The following is a 24938-nucleotide window of genomic DNA, read 5'->3' as shown; positions in this document are numbered from 1 at the left end:
ACGTCTTCTTCAATCACCAGCCAGACCCATTTGAGAAAATAACACCACGGCTTTGAAAGACAAATTGCTTTTTATTGCTTTGTGAACCCACCATGAATTTAATTTCCAGCATTTCAGTTTGCCTGATCTGGTAATAAACATGCCTTTTAACAATAAACACGTTGGCAGTAAGACTACCTGTAACCAGAAGAGTTCTGTCAGTTACTTCCTAAATGTTTTCTGCAGAGTCTCTAACTTTGAACACAAGACTCTTTACAACTGAATTGCTGCGGACAAAGCTGTTTTTCCCTGCAAGACCGATTTTTCAATTAATCTGAGGTTCCAAGTGAATCTGTCGCCCTTCAAGTTTCCCTGCTGATTCTGCTTCATCAGGTTCATTAATATTCCTGCTTGAAAAGAAACACCTCACTCTCATCTCAATCTCATCACTTTTTTAAAGTAGCTGACACTGGTTATTTAGTGTTCAGTTTATACTTAACTTTCTAGGCAATGCCTAAACTTTGCTTCAAACTCTCAATTTCCTATATTATCCCAGAACTTTCACACTTGGTTTTTGTTAAAATATCAGCAAAAACAATGCTATTAAAATTTGGGATCCCCTTGTTGCCAGAACTCATTACAGAATAAAACATCAGGTTAGGGTTTTCTTGCAACATTTCACCTCTCTGAAGTGAAGGAGATCCAGGAAAGAGAAAACTTCAAACTCTGCTTTAAGCAATCTTTCAACCCTAGGGATCTCAGTGGCAGTACCAAAATGGCAAATGAAGGAACAAGACGCCAACCCCAACTCCACTTCGCTGCATTCTCTTCATAGAAATAAGCAGTCGACCAGAGACCTGTTTACTCCTGTCAGGTCATTCTGTACAGCATGAAAATAACATCAAAAGGAACACAACACAATGACCCAAATCTTCCAGTCTCCAGATCACCAGAGACCTGACATATAGTGGAAGATGCACTTTAGGACCCTGTGGAAGTCATGGCACACAGCCTTAGGTGGTATTGTCTGGGAAGTTTAAACTTTCAATGGGCAATTCCCCTGCTGCCCGGGACCCTGCGTGAAAGTCTCTGACTCCGCGCAACTTACCTTGATAGTTACTCAGGAAATGTTAAACAGTTCAAAACATAGTCTAACACCGGGGCAATTCAACAAACAACCGCGCATACCTCCTGACCACCCGACAACAGCCACCCCCCACCCCCCCCCCCCCCCCCCACCTACCCCTCAACCCTTTGGAGCCAACTAACCCCCCCCCCCTAACCACCTGACTACCCCCTAACCACCTGACCACCTAATTACCCCCAGACCCAATCCAAATACCCCTCTGACGCGATTACCCAGAGCCTGCTACTCCACCACCCCACCGACCCAACCACCCAGCCAACTCAACCCAACTACCCAGCCGACTCAACCCAACTACCCTCTGAGCTGACTACTTCCCCAATCTGACTACCCCTCAACCACTCAACTACTCACCCACCTACCCACTCACTCATCCACTCAGACTGGACCTTTAAACCTGAATGCAGCAGCTAGTGCCCTAAAAAGGAGGCATGTCCTCTCTTCCCCCAGCTCTACTCCGCTCCGATGGAGCTCCCCGGAGACGCTGTGCTGTGTATTTCTCCGCCCAGGAAAACCCTTCGCAGGCAGCGCGAATGCGTGCAGCATTGCCACAGATCAGAAGATTCAGGTCAATGTTTTGGCAGGGTTTAAGAATATCAAGACATCTGACAAGTATTATGAATAAAAAATTCAATTTATTCTAAAATTAGAATTGAGAATAAAGTTTTGAGTTAGTGCCTGGATTTTCGTTTGCTATCCTACTTCGAATAATGCAAGATAACAATGAAACAAGTAGGAGATTGGGGGGTAGGTCAATTCCCCAACCCAATCTTTATGTTTCTCCCGTGGCCCCTCAGGTTAGCTGGCAGACACCCCTCCCTTTCGCTGCCCACCATGGGCTAGTTGTGATAAGGAGGCAGACCACAATAAGCAGCCACATTTTCCAGCTTTGTGCCCAAGCTACTGCTACCTCCTCATCAGGAGTGCGGCAGCAGTAATCCGTGTGGGGGAATGATGAATTTTTTAAAATTCAGTCATGGGATGTGGGCATCACTGGCTGGGCCAGCACTTATTGCCCATCCCTAATTGCCCTTGAGAAGGTGGTGGTGAGCTGCCTCCTTGAACCGCTGCAGTCAATGTGGTGTAGGTACACCCAGGGTGCGGTTAGGGAGAGAATTCCAAGATTTTGATCCAACGACAGTGAAGGAACGACGATATATTTCCAAGTCAGGATGGTGAGTGACTTGGAGGGGAACTTCCAGGTGGTGGTGTTCCCATGTCTCTGCTGCCCTTGGTCCTTCTACATGGTAGTGGTCGTGGGTTTGGAAGGTGCTGTCTAAGGAGCCTTGGTGAGTTTCTGCAGTGCATCTTGTAGATGGTACACACTGCTGTTACTGTGCGTCGGTGATGGAGGGAGTGAATATTTGTGGATGTGGTGCCAATCAAGTGAGCTGCTTTGTCCTGGATGGCGTCAAGTTTCTTGAGTGTTCTTGGAGCTGCACTCATCCAGGCAAGTGGAGAGTATTCCATCACACTCCTGACTTGTGCCTTGTAGATGGTGGACAGGCTTTGGGGGATCAGGAAGTGGGTTACTCATCGCACGACTCCTAGCCTCTGACCTGCTCTTGTAGCCACAGTATTTACGTGGCTACTCCAGTTCAGTTTCTGGTCAATGGTAACCCCCAGGATGTGGATAGCGGGGGATTCAGTGTTAGTAATGCCATTGAACATCAAGGGGCGATGGTTAGATTCCCTCCTGTTTGAGATGGTCATTACCTGGCACTTGTGTGGCACGAATGTTACTTGCCACTTGTCAGCCCAAGCCTAGATATTGTCCAGGTCTTGATGCATTTGGACATATACTTCTCCAGTGTCTGAGGAGTCGCGAATGTTGCAATCGTCACCGAACATCCCCACTTCTGACCTTATGATGGAAGGGAGGTCATTGATGAAGCAGCCGAAGATGCTAGAACACTACCCTGAGGAACTCCCTGGTGAGGAATGGCATCCTTAGGTGTTGCTTTGTAGGAGAGAGGGCCTCAAGGTGGCCATCTTAAGCCAATTATTCTTACCCACATTAGACCTCAGGCTAAGCCAGAGTCTAACAAGAAAATATTGCTCTGATCTTCGTGGTTCTGTGTCCCTTTTAAACTGGCTTCTGGTTCTTTGGGTGCAGCACCTGAACTTGCTTCATTGGCAGCAGCGAGTGGGGATCATACAAGGAGCTTACCCTGTGGTCACAAATAGTCCCAACCCTGGCAAATGGCACTGGGTTAAGGGCTGCAGGTCAGTGTGACAAAATTAGTTATATTTGCTTATAGATGAGCTGTAAATCTTATTAACAGAATGGGAATTTAAAATGTTTCTATCTAGACATTAAGACTAATTTTTTTATAACAGATTACAAATTAAATACAATTTTCATAAGTTCACTTTATAATTGTCCTTTTCTCTTATACAACAAGTAATTTTCAACTTGTCAAAACAGTGTTCATCAACTAATTAATTTTCAGATCTGGATTTGGCAAGTTGAAAATTAATATGACAAATGAGCAGAGGAGCAAAGTATTTTTTTTAAAGAAAACAATACAAAATGTGGGAATGCAATGGAAGATTAAAAATTAACTGAGTTTTATTTAGTCACTTGGTAGTACGAAACTGCAGTGTTGCTGAAAAAAGAGACATGCTGTCGAAACTTTTCATCTTGAACTCATCAGGACAGACACAAGAATGCCAAACTTCAAAGGGAGCAACAATTTATACTGCATGAGAAAGGGTGCTGACTGGTGGCCAGTTGACTCTGATTGGCCGAGGCAATCCATGGCAACGCCTCAACCAATCAGTTGTTCTCTTCCACAGAGAGCAGTGGAAACAGGGTCATTGAATATTTTTAAGGCTGAGTTGAATAGATTCGTATCAATACAATAGACAATAGAGTCAAAGGGTATAGGAGTGGACAGGAAACTCGAGGATACAATCAGATCAGCTATGATCTCATCAAATGGTGGAGCAGGCTTGAGGGCTGAATGGCCTACTCCTGCTCCTGATTCCTATGTTTCATGAGCGGTATTAAGGGGGTCTAGTGGCCGCAGCCCCCGTGTCACCTCCTTTAGGGAAGGCCACTGAATTAAGTGCCCCTCAGGCACTTAACTGGGTTGTGACGGGTCTTCCCCAGGATCAAGGACCCTGGGGGAGGAAATGCTATCCACCAAGGGCTGCTGGCCAAGCATAGGCTGGCAGCTCCATTGAATGGCAGTGCCACCAGGCAGGCAGTGGCTGGTGCCAGTAAGACGCCGACCTGAGGCCTAGGATCATCGCTGGATCCCAGGCCAGAGATGAGTGATAGCGAGAGGACAGTCAGGAGTTGGGAGTCGAGCAGGGAGCGGTCGCTTTCAGCAGGCTCCTACTCTTCTTGATCAGGCACTGAGTTCCATTGGACGAGGGACCCCCACCTGCCCCAGGAGCCCACAAGCAATCCTGCACAGCTTTGCTTATTGTGCTTCCCACATGGCGAGCCCCCTGCCTGCCACTGGTTGAATAATTCTGGTGGCTGAATGGGGCCCTTAAAGGGGAATTAATTGCCCATTTAAGGGCCACAATTGGCAGCAGGGTGGGAAGGCTGTCCACGGACCATCCTGCCAAGGACTTAATTGAGGTGGAGGTGGGAAGGGGGGTAAGGCCCCTAGCTGCCACTCTCCTATCAAATTAGATGCTCCACCACCACCAAACTTACCACGGGGGAATGCATTAAATTCCCTCGGTGCCTCACCCAAATAGCCATTATTTTGGTGAGAGCTTTGGCAAGGAGTACTGGCATGCTGTTCATCCTGGGAATCACCACACGGACAAATCTAAATCAGCCCCAGCCAACTACTGAGATCAGTAGTTGATCACTGAATGGCAATTAAACGCAGGAATTCTGTCTGACTTTTCTAATTGTTTTTAACACAGGGGCACTGAGGCCAATTGCAACATTCCTAACATTGCTCCAGCTGAGATCAGCTGACTAAGCAGTATCAAGGACTGAACCTGGGACATTCCTGCTTCCCGCAAATACTCTATGCAGCACCAGGGAGATCAATGGGCAGAATCGTCCGGACTCGTTGGCATCGGGCGTCATGGCGGGTGGGGAGGGACAATATGGTGAGAAGGCCAAAAATCGGTTTCACGTCATCGTAAAACCAGCTTGCGATCGTCCACTCCACCTGTTAATGACAGACCACGTTTCCTGCCGCCGCACATTGGGAACCTAACTTCAACACTTTAGCATCTCATTATAAGCCCTACTTGCCAGAGTTATCCCAGTACATCGAATTTACCGCCTACGTCGGCGTGACTTCACAACGGCCTTTAAAAGGCGTTCACCTGGCAACCTGAACTACAAGGGAAACTCGGAGGTAAGTGCACACAAACCTTCGCAGCGCTCACAAGCATCGCTCGCCAGACATCAAGGAACAGGCACCGTGCTTTTTGGGGGGGTGGGGGTGCGGGTGTAGATGGGCTGAAGGAAGTACACAAGCTCATGCCAGGGGGCTGGAGGAAGCGACCACACAGTTGGAAAAGCTTGTCAAAAGTGAGCATTCTTCTGCAGCTGAGATGTGCTTGGAGTCAGGCCTCTGAAGCTTTTCTGCCCTCTCAAGCAACACAAAAGCATGAAAGTGCCCACCAAATACTCCAGAACTTTTCACCCCTCGGGTGCAGACTGCATATTAATATGTGTTTTATGGGGCAGCAGAGTAATTAGACAATTGGGCAAGTTGTAGAATCCCCTTGTGAAAAGTGGCCATGGAGCAGTCACTGGAGGAGGTGCTCACAGCCTCTTGCAATGTCTTTATTCAGGTTTGGACTAGTATCGATCATGGTTCAAGCTAACAGTGCAGCCTTGCAGTGTGGGTTAGGAGAATACCTGTGCCTGAGCTGAGGGCACAGCATGCAGTCCAGTGGGCAAAGCTGCTGCCAATCAGTCAAGTGGAATGGGGCAGAGGTGAGTGGGGTGTCAGACAGCCAAAAAGCACATTACACGCTGGCCACCCAAGTGGTGGCCAGCACTCTCCTGCATGCGTGAAGAGGCACTTAGGACACATATGCTAACCCATTCTTCTCTCTGTTTGATTCTGCAGGAGGAGAACATCGGGATCATGGTGAGTTAACAGTGTGCCTCATGGCTTAGAGAGCAAGGAAGAAGAAGGGTGCGGAGATGGCGCTTGGCTTGGTATGGGGAGGAGCACTTCCCTCAAGATGAAGGGGCAGCAGGGCGTGCTGCGCATGCAGCTGAAGATCCACAGAGAGCCATCGCTCGTAGGTGCTTCACTAGGCCCAGGTGAAAAGAAGCTCTGAGAAGAGTCATACGGACTCAAAACGTTAACCCTGTTTCTCTCTCCACAAATGCTGCTAGACCTGCTGAGTTTTTCCAGCATTTTCTGTTTTTGTTTCCGATGAGAAAGATGCCTGGCATGTGTGGGTGGTGAGTGGTACCAAGGACAGGATGAGGACACAATCCACAGGGCAGATGAGGGTGTGCGTGAGAGAGTGAAAGATGATGTCCCTTGAACTGGCAGTGAGTGAGATCCCTGTGGATGTATGATGGGTTTGTGGTGTGTAAATTGAGAGTGATGAGAAGAGTGACTAACCCTGGCGGAATGGAGGAGATCCCTTTGAACATCAAAACTTACAAGTTCCTCAACTTTTAAAAATATTCTGCTTTTTTATTCTTATGACCAAAGTGAATAACTTCATACTTCCTTATTATTATATTCCATCTGCCATCTTGTTGCCCACTCACTTAACCTGTTTATATCTCTTTTCAATGTCTCTGTTACCTCCCCACAGCTTACCTTTCCACCTAGCTTGGTGAATTCAGCAAACGAAGCATACTGTCAAGTGGCAGGTAACATTTGCACCACAATAGTGTCAAATAATAACCATCTGTAACAAGTAAAGGCCGAACCACTTCCCCTGACTTTCACCAGCAACACCAAGTCTCCTACCATCAACATCCTACATGTCACCACTGATCAGAAGTCTTACTGGACCAGTCATCGCATTGCCTTGTCTACAAACACAGGGCAGATGCTGTCTACTCTATGACAAGTGGCTTACCTGTTGGCTCCTCAAACCCTCACCACTATCTACAAGGTCCAGGTCAGGAGTGTGATGGAATGCTCACCACTTATCTAGATGGGTGCAACAACACCCAAGTACCTCAGCAACATCCAGGGCAAAGTGGTCCACTTATTTGGCACCTCTGCCACTGAAAATATCCATCCTTCCACCACCAGTACACTGGCTGCAATATGTATAATCCACAGCATGCACTGTGACAACTCAACAAGGCTACTTTAACACCACTTACCTTCCCCACAACTTGGAATACTGAAGAGGATGTGAACAGCAATACCATGGAGGCATTATCACCTGCTAGTTCCTCCACAAGTTACAAATCATGCAGATTTTGACACATATTGTTGTTTCGTTTTATCGCTGGGTCAAGATCCTAGGATTATACCTAACGCCATTGTGGAAGTACAATTAGCAGAAGCACTGCAGCTGTTAAAGGAGGAGGCCTACCACCACCTCCTCAGAGCAATAAATGTGGTTTTCCCAGGATCATCCAGATTCTGAGAGCAAGTTTTAAAAAACATCTTTATAAAAGGCTGCTCATGTTAGCTGATTTTTCAAATTTCCTTTCAGTTGCTTCTGCTGTTCCTGTCTCTCAGGTTCCATCTGCTTCCCTTCTCCAAACATACTTTCAGAGAACAATTCTCTCCAAGCTGGGGGGTGGGGAATGCAACCTTCTTTGTATCTTCCTGCATTCCTGACACAGCCAAACACATTTCTAACAGATCTCCACGGGAATCTGATTGGTCCACAAGTAAACAAAAATATATTCAGTGGTACCACATATGATATATCATTTAGATACATGGCACATGATATAATCCATCATAAGGGCAGAGAAAGGGGAAAAAAATCAATCTAAACAGGTCTTTGTGCCCAAATAAACAAAACAGAAACTCACAATACAATTTTTAGGCTGCAGACTAAATTTAAACTAAGCAGTTTTGCTTCTCTCTCAAAATTGTTCCTGTCACTTATCCGGGTGATGCATCATCTCTCTGTTGGAAGGAAGTTACATTTCAGCAAAGTACATTATCCCTGTACCAAGCTGAAGCAATGCCAATTGATGCAAGTCTGCAAGGTTCTTCTCATTAATAAATTATCATTCATTTATTTGTAGTTTTCCTCCTCTTATCTCTTCTTGATTACATTCTGGATGAATGGTAAGTAATTTGTTTCCTAATGCCTGCCAGTGCCTCTCCATCAGCTGCCATTTCAACTTCCTCTTGCTTAAAACTTGGCAAATACCGAATAATCACTGGCCCATCACTTTCACTGGGGAGTTATAGCCACATTAAGGGGCTAGGTATCAGCTTGGCTCAGTTAATTGTACTCTCACTACTGAATCAGAAAACAATGGCACTGCTGGGACTCAAGAGCTGCAAGTCCCTGATTGGCCAGCAGCTCTTGGAGGCAGGACCTCCACCCTTAAAGGGGCAGAAGCCCCAATGGCAGGCAGTTAACTGCCTCACTGCCATTGAATTCTGTCAGATCTTCCAAAAATGGCTACAGTGGACTGGTCCCAGGCTTTCTGACCAGTGGACAGGGCCATTAAATTCAACCCAACATTTCAGGTCAATGATCAATGAAGGGAGAAAAATAAATGGCGTAGGGAAAGATACAGAGTCAGAAGAAAAGAGTAATAATGAGATAGGATAATAGAAGGAAATAACAACTTGCTTTCATATAGCACCTTTAACATGGAAAAGTGTCCGACAGAGCTTCGCAGAGGCATAAGGGGAGAAATAAATTCAGTGCAAAAAGAGATATGAGGAGGGGTAACTAAAGGTTTGGTCAAAGAGATGGGTTTTAAGAGGGGTCTTATAGGTGGAAAGGGAGTTACAGAGCTGGTGGGGTTTAAGGAGGCAATTGCAGAGATGGAGCTAAGTGGCTGAAGGCATGGCCACCAATAATAGAATAAATGAGGGGGGGGATGCGGAAGAAGCCAGAATTAGCGGAGCAGAATGTGTGGTGTGGTGGGTATAGAGCTAGAGGAGGTTGCACAGGTTGGGAAGGGTGAGATAACAAGAAAAGCTATGTGCTACTCAGCCCTTCAAACCTGTTCTGCCATTCAATTAGATTATAGCTGAGCAGTACCTTAAACTCCATCCACTCCCCTTGGTTCCATAACCCTTAATGCACTGGTCAACAAAAATCTATCAACTTCAGATTTTACAATTTTCACATATATACTCATAGAACCACAGAATGGTTACAGCACAAAAGTAGGCCATTCAGCCCATCATATCTGGCTTTTTGTAAATGCAATTTAGCTAGTCCCAATCCCCCGCCTTTTCTCCACAGCCCACAGAAGCATAAAATGCCAGGCAACACTTCCCACCTGGAACACACATCAAAAATTGCCACTTGGGTACCTAAAATGAGAAAGTATTTTGCTTCTAAATGCTAACAACTCTCTGACAGGCAAAATAAATCACCAACATTTTTTGTTTGGGGTGTCAGCAGAAGATGAGCTTTCCTCTGTACAAATTAAGCTGTATATTACATTTTAACTTTATTAGCTCTACTCAATAGAAAACTATATTCTATTTGACAGGTTTTCAAAGAAATGGTTTCTCATACAAAAACAGCAATTCTGTAAAATTGCATCATTCAGCCTCCCGTTCACAATGCTGACAGGGCGCAGTGTACTCACCTCGATGAGTTACAATAGGATGCTCTGCTTGCTGACACTGTAGGTGCTCCAGTGAAACAGATGACCCACTGCTTCCGTCTCCTCCGACCACCACAAAAAATCCCTGAACACCAACTAAAAATGTCCAAAACCAATTGGTCTTTATTGGAGCCATGGGATGCATAGCAATTACTTCCCAACTGGCTTTACACTTTTACTGTGTGCATCTGAAAAGACCTGCAACAAAAAATAAGCAATGATGAAGCTCAAGTCTTTTGATACATAAAATGTTTTGTTGCAAAGACTCTAGTTTCAAATACTGAACAATATAACTCCGTTCATGTATTAGTGGCATGGTGTGAGTTCATTGATACCATTTTGAAACAATGTTGACACTTGGTATAAAAACTAAAATGATGCACTGTTAATTGACAGATCAACATAGCAGTTTTATTGTTCCTTCACCTGTATTTTTAATTTTTTTTCTTGACATGTGTGCATCGCGGGCAAGGCCAGCATTTATAGCCAATCCCTAATTGCCGTTCAGGAGGTATCTCTAAAGTTTTTATACAAGACTAGCTTGCACTGATGTATGCAATGCTTGCTAAGCTCTTATTATTTTTTCACCACAGTTTGAAAACCTTACAAATGAAAAAGTTTTAAGAAAAATAATAAGCAGGCTAACACTCCTACTGTTTCACTAGAACTGGCCTTTTCAATGTGGCAGCTGCATCTTCCCATCTACCTACAGCCAGATTTAGTTTCAACACAGGTGTTTTATTTTGCAATGCATATATTTCCTCTCAACTTTCCCAGTGTGATATATTTATCAGCTTCTGTCACTGGTATAAACAAGGACTTGAAAATAAACCATTATATTGTATTTATTGAATACTCACTACTGACAAGTTCCTGAATAACTAACTCACTGTTTCATCAGCTCCAAATATTTCCCAGGGCTCAACATTAATGTTACATCTTTACAATTTGTTGTGCAAAATGACTGACTCTTAATAGGTGTGTCTAAGTTCAGCCCCTTCCTGGTGAACACAATTTTGGAGACTCACAAATCAAAATCCTTGTACAGATGGTCAGATTTCAATATTGTGCAGGAAACACAGAAGTGCTAACCAAATTCAAGACTTTTATACTGCTGTGTTCACAGAATACCAGAAAAATCAACTGTATTTACTTTTGGCTACCATAGTGTTTATTGTAGAAGGAGAATCTTGTGTAATTTGAATATGCTCTAAAATTAACTAGCATCATTTATAGGGGATTCTTTTCACTCTCTGAAATTATAATGGTGAGATTTAAGGGTGCTTTATTCATCTTTGAATACTACAGTTCGAATTTATACATTATATTGTACATTAACTTGTTTCTTTTTCATACTCATTATTGAAAAGACAGCAACCAACACATACTTCATCAGCTCCAGGCATTTCTCAAGGTTGGGTTACATTCTGATCAAGAGAGGAGAGTGGAATACTAGTTCAATAACTTTACCACTATACTACTATCAAAGTCAAGATCTATCCCAATAATATCACTTCAGTCATTTAATTATCTCCCATTTTCAACGCAAGAACCTCATTCTATTTATTCTTATGTATGTGCCTGTGTTGTTCCCCCACCCACTTTCCTTTATTCTGTTTCTTCTTAAATACTGTTCATCTGTGAAATCTTCCAATTCTGATGAAAGATGTAATTTGAAACATTAATTTCTCTTTTCTCTCTGCAGATGCTGACTGACATTTTGCATGTTTCCAGCATTTTCTGTTTAGCATTCACCTGATCAGCATCTGAAGTTTTGTGTTTTCTGTTTACATTCGAACAGTCCTCCACTTTTCCACGTGCTCTTGGATGCAAATGCTATGCACATCAGTTCCAAGTGTTGAGTTGGTTTACGCTCACTTTTGCATCCTATCCCTCTATACCTCTCACTTTGTCTAGCTGTAGGTCAAGTCTGAGGGAGATTATCTCTTATGTCACCTGACAATCTCTCTCCCAACTTTTTTTAATTAACAATGCGGTAAAGTGGAGTACCATGTACCTTTAAGAAAATGCAAGTGGACTAACCATGTGACAGCACTGACCAATCACTGTACAGCGTGGGCTACTGGTTAACTGGAACTCTAGAGCTGGAGGTGGTTGTGGGAGCACACAAGGATTTAGTGCTCTGCCTTCCGTTGTAATAAACAATCACAGTTTGTTCTTATGTCTGTCTCCATTATTGATAGCGAGCATCAACTAACAAGTGTATATGAAGGCGTGCAATTCGAGTTTACTCGACTAGTGAGCTCATAGACTCAAGACATAAAAGGCACCCAACTATTATGCAGAGAATATTTGCAGGTACACTGCAGACATTTTTTTTAGTTCATGGGATGTGGGAGCCGCTGGCTAGGCCAGCATTTATTACCCATCCCTAATTGCCCTTGGTCAGAGGGCAGTTAAGAGTCAACCACATTGCTGTGGGTCTAGACTCACATGTAGGTCAGACCAGGTAAGGATGGCAGATTTCCTTCCCTAAAGGACATTAGTGAACCAGGTGGGTTTTTATGACAATCGACAATGGTTTCATGGTTATCGTTAGATTTTTAATGCATATTTATTGAATTCAAATTCCACCATCTGCCATGGTGGGATTTGAACCCGGATCCCCGGAGCATTACCCTGGGCCTCTGGAATACCAGTCCACCACTTCCTTTGCACACTGACCCTTTTCCAAAATTAAACAAAATCTTTTAGAAAGAAACAAGACAGCAGTTCAACAAGGAAAATTTTACTTTTATACCAGAACCATCCATTCCACACTCTGCAGTGATTACAACTCTCATGTTGTTCCTATGCCAGTTTTGTCATTCTGCACACTTCAAAATGACAATATCAATGCTGATACCACATTCAATACTCCCTCTCCCAGATTTCAGAAATGAGTGACAAGTTAACTGGAAATTAAAACTGCATTGGTATGTTACGTTCCCAGCAGGCAGTAACTTTGCACTTTTGTGAGATGAAAGTGAGTTCAGGCGATTTCTTAGTCGCATTTCCATTGGATTTGAACTTCTTTTTTGCCTCCAGTTGTCAATTCAGAATTTTGCACTCAAATGTATACTGCAAGCTACTTGAATTCAACATTATATCCATATTTAGGAATGTGTCATGCAGGGCAGGGATGAAGTGCAGAAAGAAAATAGACCCTGAAATGTTTCAATACTGCAGCCATGCTACACTTGTACTTTATTTATGTTAGATCACTGTTTACCACTGGCAGCCCTAATTTTAAACACAGTTCTATAATATATATTCAATAGCACTAGAAGCTCAGACACCATGGAGACTGATCAAGAGGAGGTATTTCTCCCTCTTCGTTAGAAGCACAGTGCCACCATCAGTAAAAATTGGCAGCCGCTAGTGACGCTAGTCATTGCAGCTTGCTTTTTTTTTTAACCATAAATATTTTAATTCTGTTATGACCTTCTCACAACACTAATAGTGGGAGTTCAGGGCCTACATGTTCCCGTAAAGGTGAAGGGTAGGACCAACAAGTCCAGGGAACCCTGGATGTCAAGGGATATGGAGGATTAGATAAAGAAAAAAAAAGGAGGCTTATGGCAGATACAGAGGGCTGAAAACAGCGGAAGCCCTAGAGGAGTATAGAAAGTGTAGGGGGGTACTTAAAAATGTAATTAGGAGATCGAAGAGGGGGCATGAAAAAACATTGGCCGGCAAGATAAAGGAAAACCTCAAGCCATTTTATAAATATATTAAGAGGATAACCAGGGAAAGAGTAGGGCCCATTAGTGGCCAAAGTGGCAATCTGTGCTTGGAGCTGGAGGATGTAGGTGAGGTTTTGAATGATTACATTTCATCCGTGTTCACTATGGAGAAGGACAATGTAGGTGTAGAAATCAGGGAGGGGGACTGTGAATTACTTGAACAAATTAGCATTGAAAGGGAGGAGGTTTTAGAGGTTCCAGCGGGCTTAAAAGTGGATAAATGCCCATTGGCTCCTTTTGAAAGATAGGGCAGAATCTTTACGTGCGCTGGCCAATTAAGGCCCGCCTAGCTTGACGTGCGCCCGGCAGCGCTCAGCACTACCTGTGCAGGCGAGGGGAGGAGGGAGAGTCAGGACCTGCGCTCTTCCATGCATGTGCACGAAAGAACGCAGAAATCTCCCTGAGGCACAGAGCTGCCCCAGGGAGATTAAGTTCATATTTCAACTTTGAAATAGAGAGAAAAAATCATTCTGACATGTCCCCTCATGTGCCAGTGTCACATGAGCTGGGACATGTTTATGAAGTGAGCACAATTTATTTATTAATTTAGTAAAACCTTCACGAAACCTCATCCCACCCGTGGATGAGGTTTCATGAAAAACGCAATGGCTGCTTGGGTACTTCGCCTGCCTGCCAACCTTAAGGTTGGACGGGCAGCGTTGAGAATTAGTTTATTAATGGCCTTAACAGGCCGTTGACAGTTCGGCGGGCACGCAGCTGCGTCTGGTGCGCGCCTGCCAAACGGAAGATCGGAATGACGCGCGGTGATGTCGGGACGCACGAGAAAATTCTGTCCATAAATACATTTGGACTGGGAAATGGTATCCACGAGGAATGGGATACTTTCTGAATTAATCTTGTTGTGACCAGCCAAGGGGGTTGATTAAAGGAGAGCCAGTTCATCCCTCCTCACCCGGGAGCATAACAATTTAGGGGAACCTCATCCGGGTCCTGGTCGTAACAGAGGGCAGTAATTTTCGCTCGGTGGGTGGGCACACACCCAACCCGCTCAAGCATGAAATGACACGGGCGGGATGAGGTTTCCAAAAGCAAAAATATTAAAATAAAAGTTTTTAAATGTAATTAATAACACGGCCCTGCTCATGTGACAGAGTCACATGAGGGGACACGTTTCATTACATTTTTTTTTTAATTAATTTTTTAAATATCGCTTCATCTCCCTGAGGCAGCTCTGTTCCTCAGGGAGATTGTGAAACGCTCACTCGTGCGCATGCGTGAAGTTCGCGCTCGGCCCACTCGCCCTCCTCCCCCCCTCCCACAAAGACAGTGCTCAGCGCTACTGCTCATGTTTCACGCTGGGTGGGCCTTAATTGGCCCGCCAGCGTGAAATCGCATTGCGGTGCCGATCACGGGCGGGGGTGGGCTTCCCGGCTGCCCCCGCCAAGCACCCCCGCCAAGGGCAAAATTCTGCCCAGTGTGTATTCAGAACAAAGCACTCTGGAAACAACTAAGGAAGAGGCCTTTTTAGAGCTGACAATGTGTAATGAGACTGGATTAATTAATTATCTCATAGAAAAAGATCCTCTAGACAAGAGTGATCATAACATGATAGAATTCCACATCCAATTTAAAGGTGAGAAACTTGAGTTTGAAACTAGAATCTGAAACTTAAATAAAAGCAAGTGATGACTAAAAAAAGCAGAGGAAATTGGCATGAGAGTGAACAAAAAAAGTAAAACAGAGAGTAGGATCTTCTACAAGTATATAAAAAGTAAGAAACAAAAACAAAAAAGTGCTGGAAAAACTCAACAGGTCTGACAGGTCCGTGGAGAGAAAAACAGAGTTAAAGTTTCGAGTCCATATGACTCTTCTTCAGAACTATTTGGACTTATACATTAACTCTGTCTTTCCCTCCACAGGTGCTGTCAGGCCTGCTGAGTTTCTCCAGCACTTTTTGTTTATGTTTAAGATTTCCAGCATCTGCAGTATTTTGCCTATAAAAGGTAAGAAGATAGCTCACGTATACGTTGGTCCCTTACAGGATGAGACTGAGGAAATAATAATAGCAAACAAGGAAATGGCAGAGCTTTTGAACAAGTGTTTTGTATATGTCTTCACAATAGAAGACACAAAAAGCATCTTAAAAATAATGGAAGTAAATCAAGTGGCAAAAGGGAGGGAGGAACTTAAAACAATCACTATCACTGCCGAGGAAAAAAGTACTAGGAAAACTAATTGGACTAAAGGCTGAGAAGTCACCTGGACCTGAGAGTCTGCATCCTAGGGTCTTAAAAGAAGAGGCTACAGGGAGAATGAATGTATTGATTGTAATCTCTCAAAATTTCCTAAATTCTGGAAAGGTATCACTAGATTGAAAGACTGCAAATGTAACACCTCTATTCAAAAAAAGTAGGAGGCAGAAAGCAGGAAACTGTAGGCCAGTTAGCCTAACATCTGTCATTGGGAAAATGCTGAAATAAATTATTAAGCAAGTAGTAGCAGGGCCTTTAGAAAATCATAATATAAACAGGAAGACTCAACATGGTTTTATGAAAGAGAAATCACACTTGACAAAGAATTCTTTGAGGATGTAACAAGTAGTATGATAAAGTGCATTTGGATTTCCAAAAGGCATTCAATAAGATATCACATAAAAGGTTACTACAAAAGATCAGAGCTCAAGCTGTTGGGATTGATATATTAGCATGGATAGAAGAGTGGCTAACTGACAGAGAACAAACAGAAGGTCATTTTCAGGCTGGCAAACTGTAACTAGTGGAGTACCGCAGGGAAGAGTGCTTGTCGCCTCAACTATTTACAACCTATATTAATGACTTGGGTGAAGGCACCAAGTATATCATAGCCAAATTTGCTGATGCAAAGATAGGTAGGAAAGCAAGCTGTGAAGTGTCTGCAACGGGATGTAGATAAGTTAAGTGAGTGGGCAAAAATTTGGCAAATGTGGGAAAATGTGAGGTTGTCCACTTTGGCAGGAAAAATAGAAATGCAGATTATTTAAATAGAGAGAGACCACTGAATGCTGTGGTACAGAGGGATCTCTGTGCCCTCGTACATGAATCACAAATGTTAGCATGCAGGTAGCGCAAGTAATTAGGAAGGATAATGGAACGTTGGCCTTTATTGGAAGGAGGATGGAGTATAAAAGTAGGGAAGTCCTGCAACAGCTGTACAGGGCATTGATGAGACTGCACTTACAGTACTGTGTTTAGTTTTGGTCTCCTTACCTAAGGAGGGATATACTTGCATTGGAGCCAGTTCAGAGAAGGTTCACTAAACTAATTCGTGGGATGAAGATGTTGTCCTATGAGGCAAGGTTGAGAAGCTTTGGCTTACACTCCTTGGAGTTTAGATGAATGAGAGGCAATCTTATTGAGAATATCTTCTGGTGGGTTTCACATGATAGATGCTGAGGGAATGGGCTGGATTTTCATGAAGGAGGTGGGAAGTGCGAGAAGAGAAGCAAGAGTCGGGAAGCAAGAGTCAGGAAAGTTCAAGCATTCATAATGAGACAATCTGGCAACTGTATCCAAAGAAACAGATCTGACAGAATGTTTTTGCAGATGGCCTCATTATGAATGCCTAGCTGAGATCCAAGAATGGGTAATGTGCTTAGCTCTCATCAGGGGCCTGTTTGCACTGCTGCAGAGGGCAGTGATAGCATTGTTTTAATGATACATGTATTACTTTGCAATAACCAGATCTTTCTTTGAAGATTTTTTTTATGCCTATGTGCTTCTTTACACAAGATTAAGAGGTGTGAAGTGAAAAATAGCTCTTTGTCATTGATCCTATGAATGCCTGTTGTTGATTGACAGCTTTTTTTGACCAAGAAAGTAAGAGGGGCAATGTAACTCAAAGGGAATATTGAATGGCTGTTTTTTTCTGTTCCCAACTCAGGACTAGGCATTCCCCCATGGTTCATGACTCCTCTGAGGTGCCATGAACCATGTCTACTAACAAGAATGGGCATGACTCCATCCAAACTGCAGGGAGCCTGAAATACTCACCCCTGAAAATGGAGCTGGTAAAGACAGGAGTGCTGTGTGCAGGCTCGCTACCCACACTCTTATACCGCGCAGCGAAAATTGCCAGAAACAGGAACAGAGGCAAGAAACCCAGAACCAGGCCTCCTCCATCATTTGGAAAGACCTCCTGACTCAGCCCAACTCCACTTAAATCCCAGCCAGCGATTCCCTTTGTGGGGGATCCAGAATTAGGGGACATGGTTTCAAATAAGGGGTCTCCCATTTAAGATAGAAATGAGGAGGAATTTCCTCTCTCAGGCGGTCGTTAATTTTTGGAATTCCCTATCCCAAAGAGCAGTGGAGGCTGGGTCATTGAATATATTCAAGGCTGAGTTAGACAGATTTTTGACTGACAAGGGAGTCAAGAGTTATGGGAGGCAGGCAGGAAAGAGGGGTTAACGTGACAATCAGATCAGCCAAGATCTTACTGAATGGCGATGCAGACTCAAGAGGCCAAATAGCCTACTCCTGCTCCTACTTCTTACATTCTTATAGGTGGAAGGAGACTCAGGTAGAGCATTATAGACCAGTTGGACTGAATGGCCTGTTTCTGTGCTGTAAATTTAATATAACACGGAGCTATGCAAACAGATGTCTAGAATCAAATGTTTTTTTCCTGCTTTCCCTGACACACAGATAGTTGTTACAGAATCATGTGCATCATGCCCAGCTGCACATTGACTCACCACACAGGAAATTTGAATTTTCCTTTCCACCTCACGCTTCCTACAGAATGTGCAAGATGTTTCAGCTAATCGATTATAAATCTGACCTGCAAGAATAATAATCTTATTTTGCTAAGGCAAAATCAACACAGGTCAGTAGGTGGAAAGTAGTGAAGTATGAAAAGGATTAAAATAATGTCTGGTCTGATAGCTTTTAAACACTTCTTGCTTCCAGCTAATGATGGTAATCACATCAGAAAGTTGTTCAACAACATTTATGCCGAAAAGCATTTAAAAGCGTACGCATTTACCAATACTTACAATAAGCTAAAAAAGCATGAATTCTGCACAATGAGAGCTTTTGGTGGACATCACCAGTACTGTTGATTATCCATTCCATGACCTGGTATTTTACATTTATATGTGAGCCGACTATTTAATCAAGGGAGCCCAGTCCAAGTTTTCTAGTTTGAAAACAAAAGGAACTAGTTCATCTCATAGCAATGTGATCCATTTATTTCATTTGTGGCACTAGCAACATAATCACACCCGGATTAACAACGTTCTCAGCTACCATTCTCCCCATCGGTATTTTTATTTTATCCCATTTTCCTTTCTCAAAATTCATTTTTTATTTTCCCTGTCATCTTCTCTGGCTGTATTCTTGTAACATATTGTTGTAATGTTTAATGTTTAGTTATCTTATGTTCTCCCGTCACTTACATCTGCCTATCATTCTCTGTAATCATCTGCAACCAATTGGTGGAAGGTGCCAAGGATCGAATGGAAATGGGGTGGGGGTGGTGGGGGGGGGGATGTGGCCAAAAATATTAATCATTAAAATTATAACATAAAAGCATATGAATGAGAGCACAACAGATCATGAGACAGCAAAACTACAAATAAATTAGTTTACTGGGAACTGCATTAACAGGCAGCACCTAGAATTGTCACTGGGTCAAAATCCTGGAACTCCCTTCCTAACAGCACTGTGGATGTACCTACACCACATGGACTGCAGCAGTTCAAGAAGGCAGCTCATCACCACCTTCTCAAGATGATTTAGGTATGGGTAATAAATGCTGGCCTAGCTAGCGACAGCCACATCCCATGAATGAATATATATTAAAAAAAAACATATGATTAGCCCTGACTATAAAAGGGTAAGGGTAGGCCAAGTGGAAATAATGAACAGGGAAAAAAGTGAGTCTCAAGTCAGTGAGACAGGCCTCAAGAACAGCAGTCCAGGAATATGGAATACCATGCAGCAACTGTAAGGATAAAGTTTATGGGGGAATTATTAACATTTTTATATTAATTGTATTATTGATTATATTTATGTGGTGATTATAATCAGTGGGTCAGAAATAACAAGCGACAGAAAAAAATAAATTCAATAATATATTGATTAAAGCTTTTCATGTGATTATTTCTCTTGTGGATTTCTGAGGCCTTTCTGCATATACATTACTTCTTTGATCTTAAGTGTAAAGCATAAGAAAACTTGTTTCTCTGCGATAGATAAGTTTAACACCATAAAGATGTTATACAAAGGATGTATAACTTAATTATGCTTTAAATGTAACTGCTTGCTAGTTGGTGCTTTCTCTTCTACCTGTTGGTAACATTAGTGATTAAAACTCTTGAGAAGCCCAGAAGCAAATTTAAATATTTTAAAATCTAACAAGTACATTCATTGCTGCTAGGACCAGAAAACAGCTGCTGTGAATTCTATGATTACTGCCCATTGGTGCTAAGCCCTACGGTTGACCCACTGAAATTGTACCAAGATCAATCACTAATTATAGTGGCTTTTAGAGATTCTACATTCTGTTGCAAGAATAAATTGCAAAAAATCCTTGTACTTGAAGAGCCCATTACTGACAAAGAGAGCTTACTGACTGCCATGCTAAATGTATCTAACATGTGATCTTCTGTGAATTATTACATATCAATCTGCAGTCTCGAAATAGTCACTACACATCATGAATACCTTTACCCAACATATTGAATTGTGAATGTTTTATGTTTTTTTAATCCACTTTAACACCCTGATCTTTTGGATTTCCCAACATTTTCCATGATTCCAGCCTAGAAATTAATCTGGGACAGTTTTCGGATGCTTACTTGAACCAAGAGTCCCACAGGTCAATGGAAATAGGTCCTTGGGCCTCATTAATGTTCTCAGCCTGAGCTGACCACAGGCAGCTCATCCGAGAGAAGACATCAATGTCAAACCAAGTACCAGCCAACAACCTTTCTCCAGTAACTCCCAGAAGGAGGGTTTGTATTGAGCTATGCAGAGGGCTGGTCGCGAGCCTTATGGAATCAGAAGAGCTCCTGGGCCTTCTGCCACCATGATTTTATTTTTTTTAAACATGCCTGCTGTTGGCAGTGCTGGGAGGTGCTGAAGAATCCTGAGTGGGATATGTTGAACCACAGGAAATAGAAGTACCAAATTAGGTCATTTAAGGATGATTTGGAAAATTACCCCAATCAATCAATTGGACCAATTTGAACCATTTCAGGCTCTGGCTGGATGTCCCTTTTACAAAAATAGCAGTATATATTATGCTGTGTTTTGAGAGTCAAAATATGCATTTAGATTCATGTGTTCCACAGTCATTGGTGCAGGGAAACCTGTTCAACATTTCGCCAGTGTAATTTGGTCAGGCTACAAAATTTGCGCTAAATTAATGATTGATTCTTTGAATTAAAGTATCTAAAAATGTAGTTTAAATGCTGCTGATCTATAACACTGTGTGTTTATATATTTCATACCAGTATTTCATGAAATGTAAGCACAGAGTCTTGCCTTTACTTGCACACAAGCACAGTCCAGCAGCAAGTTAGTATTTGACACCAAGAAGTATAGGTATGTGGAATATAAACATGCAGAGTCAAAAGTCGCATAAATAGTCTGTATTATAAATTACAGAAATGTACAATTTATGTCTCAAAACCTACTAGTGTACAAATAATTTCACAAATTATAAATCAAACAATTTTGTTTATAATTTTTAAACATTTAAAATTAAATGTCTCTTATTGCAACACCATTTTAAGAAGATTACAAAGATACTGTACTTTTTTTTTAAAAAGTTTTTTTTGATCTATATTATCGGCTTTCATCCCTTTGTGGGGAATTTTAACCTGACTGGGTTTGTGAGCGGGTGACAGATTAAAAAAAGCTGGAGTTGCTGGTCAGTCAGGAAGCCAGCAGCAACCACCGCTGACCTCCGCCTTTGACTTCAGTGTACAAGAAACCCCATGGAATAGGCTGGTTGGCAATTTAAATATGTAAAGTGCTCGTCATCAGCTTCTTTAACTATGGCCGGGATTTTCCAGCCCTGTCGTGGTGAGACCCACCGTGGGAGATCGGTGGACCGAGTGATCCCAGTGGTGGGCTAGGCCGGAAAATCACGCCCCATGACTTTTGACTTAACAGCGTAAGCGAGTATTTCCCAAGATTTGTGGAACTCTTCAAGAACAGTGGAATTTGAGGGGGCTGAACATGTGACAAGCAAGGAATGCTTTAAAAATTGAGATTACACACCTGCTTTCTGGCCTGAGTGAAAGGCTTTTGCTCAAAGGACTCTTCTGTGAAAGTGTGCTTTCGCTGCTCTGGAGGTGATTGCCACTATTTTGGAAGTCATTTCTATTACTTTGAAGCCGCCATTGTTTAATCTGCACTTGCAGCTGTGAAATGTCAGTTCCACATGAGAACTACAGATGAGGAACAAGGGAAACAGCAGCAACAACACCAGCAGGAGCAGGAGCAGCCTTCTACTCAACCATCTGCTGATCCATAGGAGAGATGGCATGAGCACAGAGCCCTAGCTTGAAGGACACAATAACCCAAAGATAGGGACTACAGGCAGCTTCCTGGGCATGACTGAACACCAGGAGTCAGGTGGTCGCAGCCATTTGTAACCTCTTGGAAGAAGACCACAAGGTGGGTACAATATGTCAGTGGCTGTCAAAGTCACCACGTTCTTAATTTCTTCACCTCTGGCTCCTTCCAGGGATTTGCAGGTGACATTTGTAGAAACTCACCAGTTGCTGCCTACAAGCGTCATGTTCACCTTGGGCGAAACTTATGTGCAATTCTCAACCAATGAGGCGAGTCTGAATGTGCGGGCACACAGTTTTGCCACTCTGGCTAACTTCCCACAAGTCCAGGGAGTCATCGACTACATACGTGGCAATCAAGATGCCCCAGACCAGATCATCCAGCAGTCTTCATCAACCAAAAGGAATTCCACTCCCCCAATACCAAGCTTGCCTGTAACCACAAAAAGACTATCAGGCATGTTTGTGTGCGAATCACACCACAAAGCAGAGTTAACAGCTGGTTCATTGGAGAAAAGGACACGGTTGATGACACCCGTGAGGAGCCCAAACAATGATGCCCAGGAAAGATCAACAGAAGCCACTAAATTTGTGATAGTTAGCAACCAGGATGGTCACAATGCACTTTAGGTGCCTCGGCAAACCTGGGGCACTCGTCAATCTGCACCAGTCCAGGAATTCAGAAAGACAGTGGTTTGTTATGCCTTGCACAAAATAGCACAGCAACAAGGACTGGAGCTCCAGAAGGAGGAAGGAGCTGAGCACACTGCCTCTTTGGCAAGAAGCATGAGGGGCAGGAGGAGGATAGGGAAGAGCCTGAAAGGGTGAAGGCACCAGCAGCTACACACACAGCTGCAATGGATGCCAAGGATAGCCTGATTCAGGCACAGTTCACTTAGACTGAGGCAGTGCAGCCACCTGGCAAGCAAACTCTGAACCCACCTGGCCTGTACCCAACCCCCAGCCCAAAGCAGGCCCACAATCAACAATTCATCCCTTTCACAGACATCCATTGCTCGCTCTTAACATTTGACTTACATTCTTCCCAAGGCTGAAGGCCAAAATAGGAAAATTAAGCAAATACATTTTTATGTTGTAGACAAATTAAATAAAAATGTAACACATTGTTAAATACACCCCTTGTGCAATTACAATAACTTACTCTTCCTTTTTCAGCCACTTCTACATGCTTATACCTCCTGTGACTTCAGCAGATCTGGAGGCAGCTCAAATGCTCTTGCCTGATGTCCTCTCAGCTTGGAACCCATGAGGGTCCAACGTAGACTGCCCTACCAGTCCCTGTGCAGGGGTAGATTCGGACATCCAAAGATTTGGGGCTCTAAGCGGGAAAGGGCAAAGGCTCAGAAGTGGAAGCACTTTAAACAGTGTCACCCTTTCCATGGGCAGAATATTGCTGTTGGCATGCAGGGGTGAGCCCGATGTCATCGTGCATCATTTCGACATTTCGTTCGGTGGGCACCTGCCGGAGGCGGCTGCGCGCCCGCCGAACTGTCAACGGCCTATTAAGGCCATTAAAAAAGTTATCTAACTTATTAACAACACTGCCCGTCCACCTTAAGGTTAGCAGGCAGACGAAGAGCCCAAGCGGCCTTCGCATTTTTCAGGAAACCTCAACCACGGGTGGGATGAGGTTTCCTGAAGGTTTTATAAAATAATTAAATAAATTTTGCAAACTTCACAAATATGTCCCAGCTTGTGACACTGTCACATGAGGGGACATGTTTAAATAATTTTTTACTTTATATTTGAATAAGTTTTGTTATCTACTTAATCTCCCTGAGGCAGCTCCGTGCCTCAGGGAGATTTCTGCGCTCTTTCGCGCACAGGCACAAAAGAGCTCAGGCCCCGACTCTCCCTCCTCCCCCCGCCCACACAGATAGCTCATTACTGGCCGTGCGTTACGCTAGGCGGGCCTTAACTGGCCTGCCCGCGTAAAGTGGCAGCACGCCACCAATCGCAGGCAGCGATCGGCTCCGAGCCCGCTCCCACCCACTCCTGCCCAGCCCGCCCACCATAGGAAAAACTCTCCCCCTTATGTTTTTTTACCAGCCCCCCCCTCTCACAACCATCTGCACTTCCCTGCTAGTCAAGAACTGGAAAGCACTTTGCTGCACTTCAGCGAGGTGCTGAATGACCAAGGCTCGGTTTTTCATCAATCCAGATTGTGCAGGTCTTGACCAGGGCCAGCATGCATTTGGTGGCCCTGCCACATCCAATGCTTCCTGCAGGTAGCCATTATTTCCAAGCAGGACTGAGACATCATTGCACTCGTGCTTGAGACAAATTCCTCCAGTCTCTCTCCAGTCACGAGCAGTGCAGCTGGAAAAGCTGACAGGACCTCACACATTTCCCGCTGCCGCTCCAGAATTCTCCTCTTTGTTGACAGTTCCCAAATTCAGTATTCTGCATCCAGCTGACCAGAGCTTGCAGGGTCCTGCACCCTCTGACAGAGACTCTCCACTGTATCCAACGCCTGCTCCTGCTCACGTGGTGGCCTAACTAGCTGTCCTACCCGTCCCACTGAGGTGTGTCCATTTGAGCTGGTGGATGGTGCATTTGTCACGTGACGATGTACCCTCAGAGTGTGTGACCTTCCTCTGAGGAGCATTTGTCTTCCTCCAGCACCACCTCTTGTAGAACTCTTGAAGGGCCTTTAGGAGATGAAAGACATGATTTAGAACTGACAAGGTAAGAGGCTGCTACACCTTCATTGTGCGCATTACCATTTTCAACGTCTCCTGACATCAACTCAACATGGGTGAGTGTTGTATGCCATGTGACGGTGCAATATTT

General features: G+C 43.7%; 1 protein-coding gene across 1 annotated transcript in view; it reads right to left on the bottom strand.

Moving 5' to 3' along the window:
• Positions 1 to 24938, bottom strand: part of sema5a (sema domain, seven thrombospondin repeats (type 1 and type 1-like), transmembrane domain (TM) and short cytoplasmic domain, (semaphorin) 5A) — a 251957-nt gene that overhangs the window by 157385 nt on the left and 69634 nt on the right. Inside the window, exon 2 of the mRNA XM_078538724.1 lies at positions 9837 to 10052. Coding sequence (XP_078394850.1) covers positions 9837 to 9999 — 163 coding nt within the window. The 5' untranslated portion in view covers positions 10000 to 10052. The remainder of the gene's footprint in view (positions 1 to 9836; positions 10053 to 24938) is intronic.

The sequence above is a fragment of the Cetorhinus maximus genome, chromosome 3 (assembly GCF_964194155.1).
Source record: "Cetorhinus maximus chromosome 3, sCetMax3.hap1.1, whole genome shotgun sequence".
Classification (NCBI taxonomy): domain Eukaryota; kingdom Metazoa; phylum Chordata; class Chondrichthyes; order Lamniformes; family Cetorhinidae; genus Cetorhinus; species Cetorhinus maximus.
This window is presented reverse-complemented; position numbering and strand designations above follow the sequence as displayed.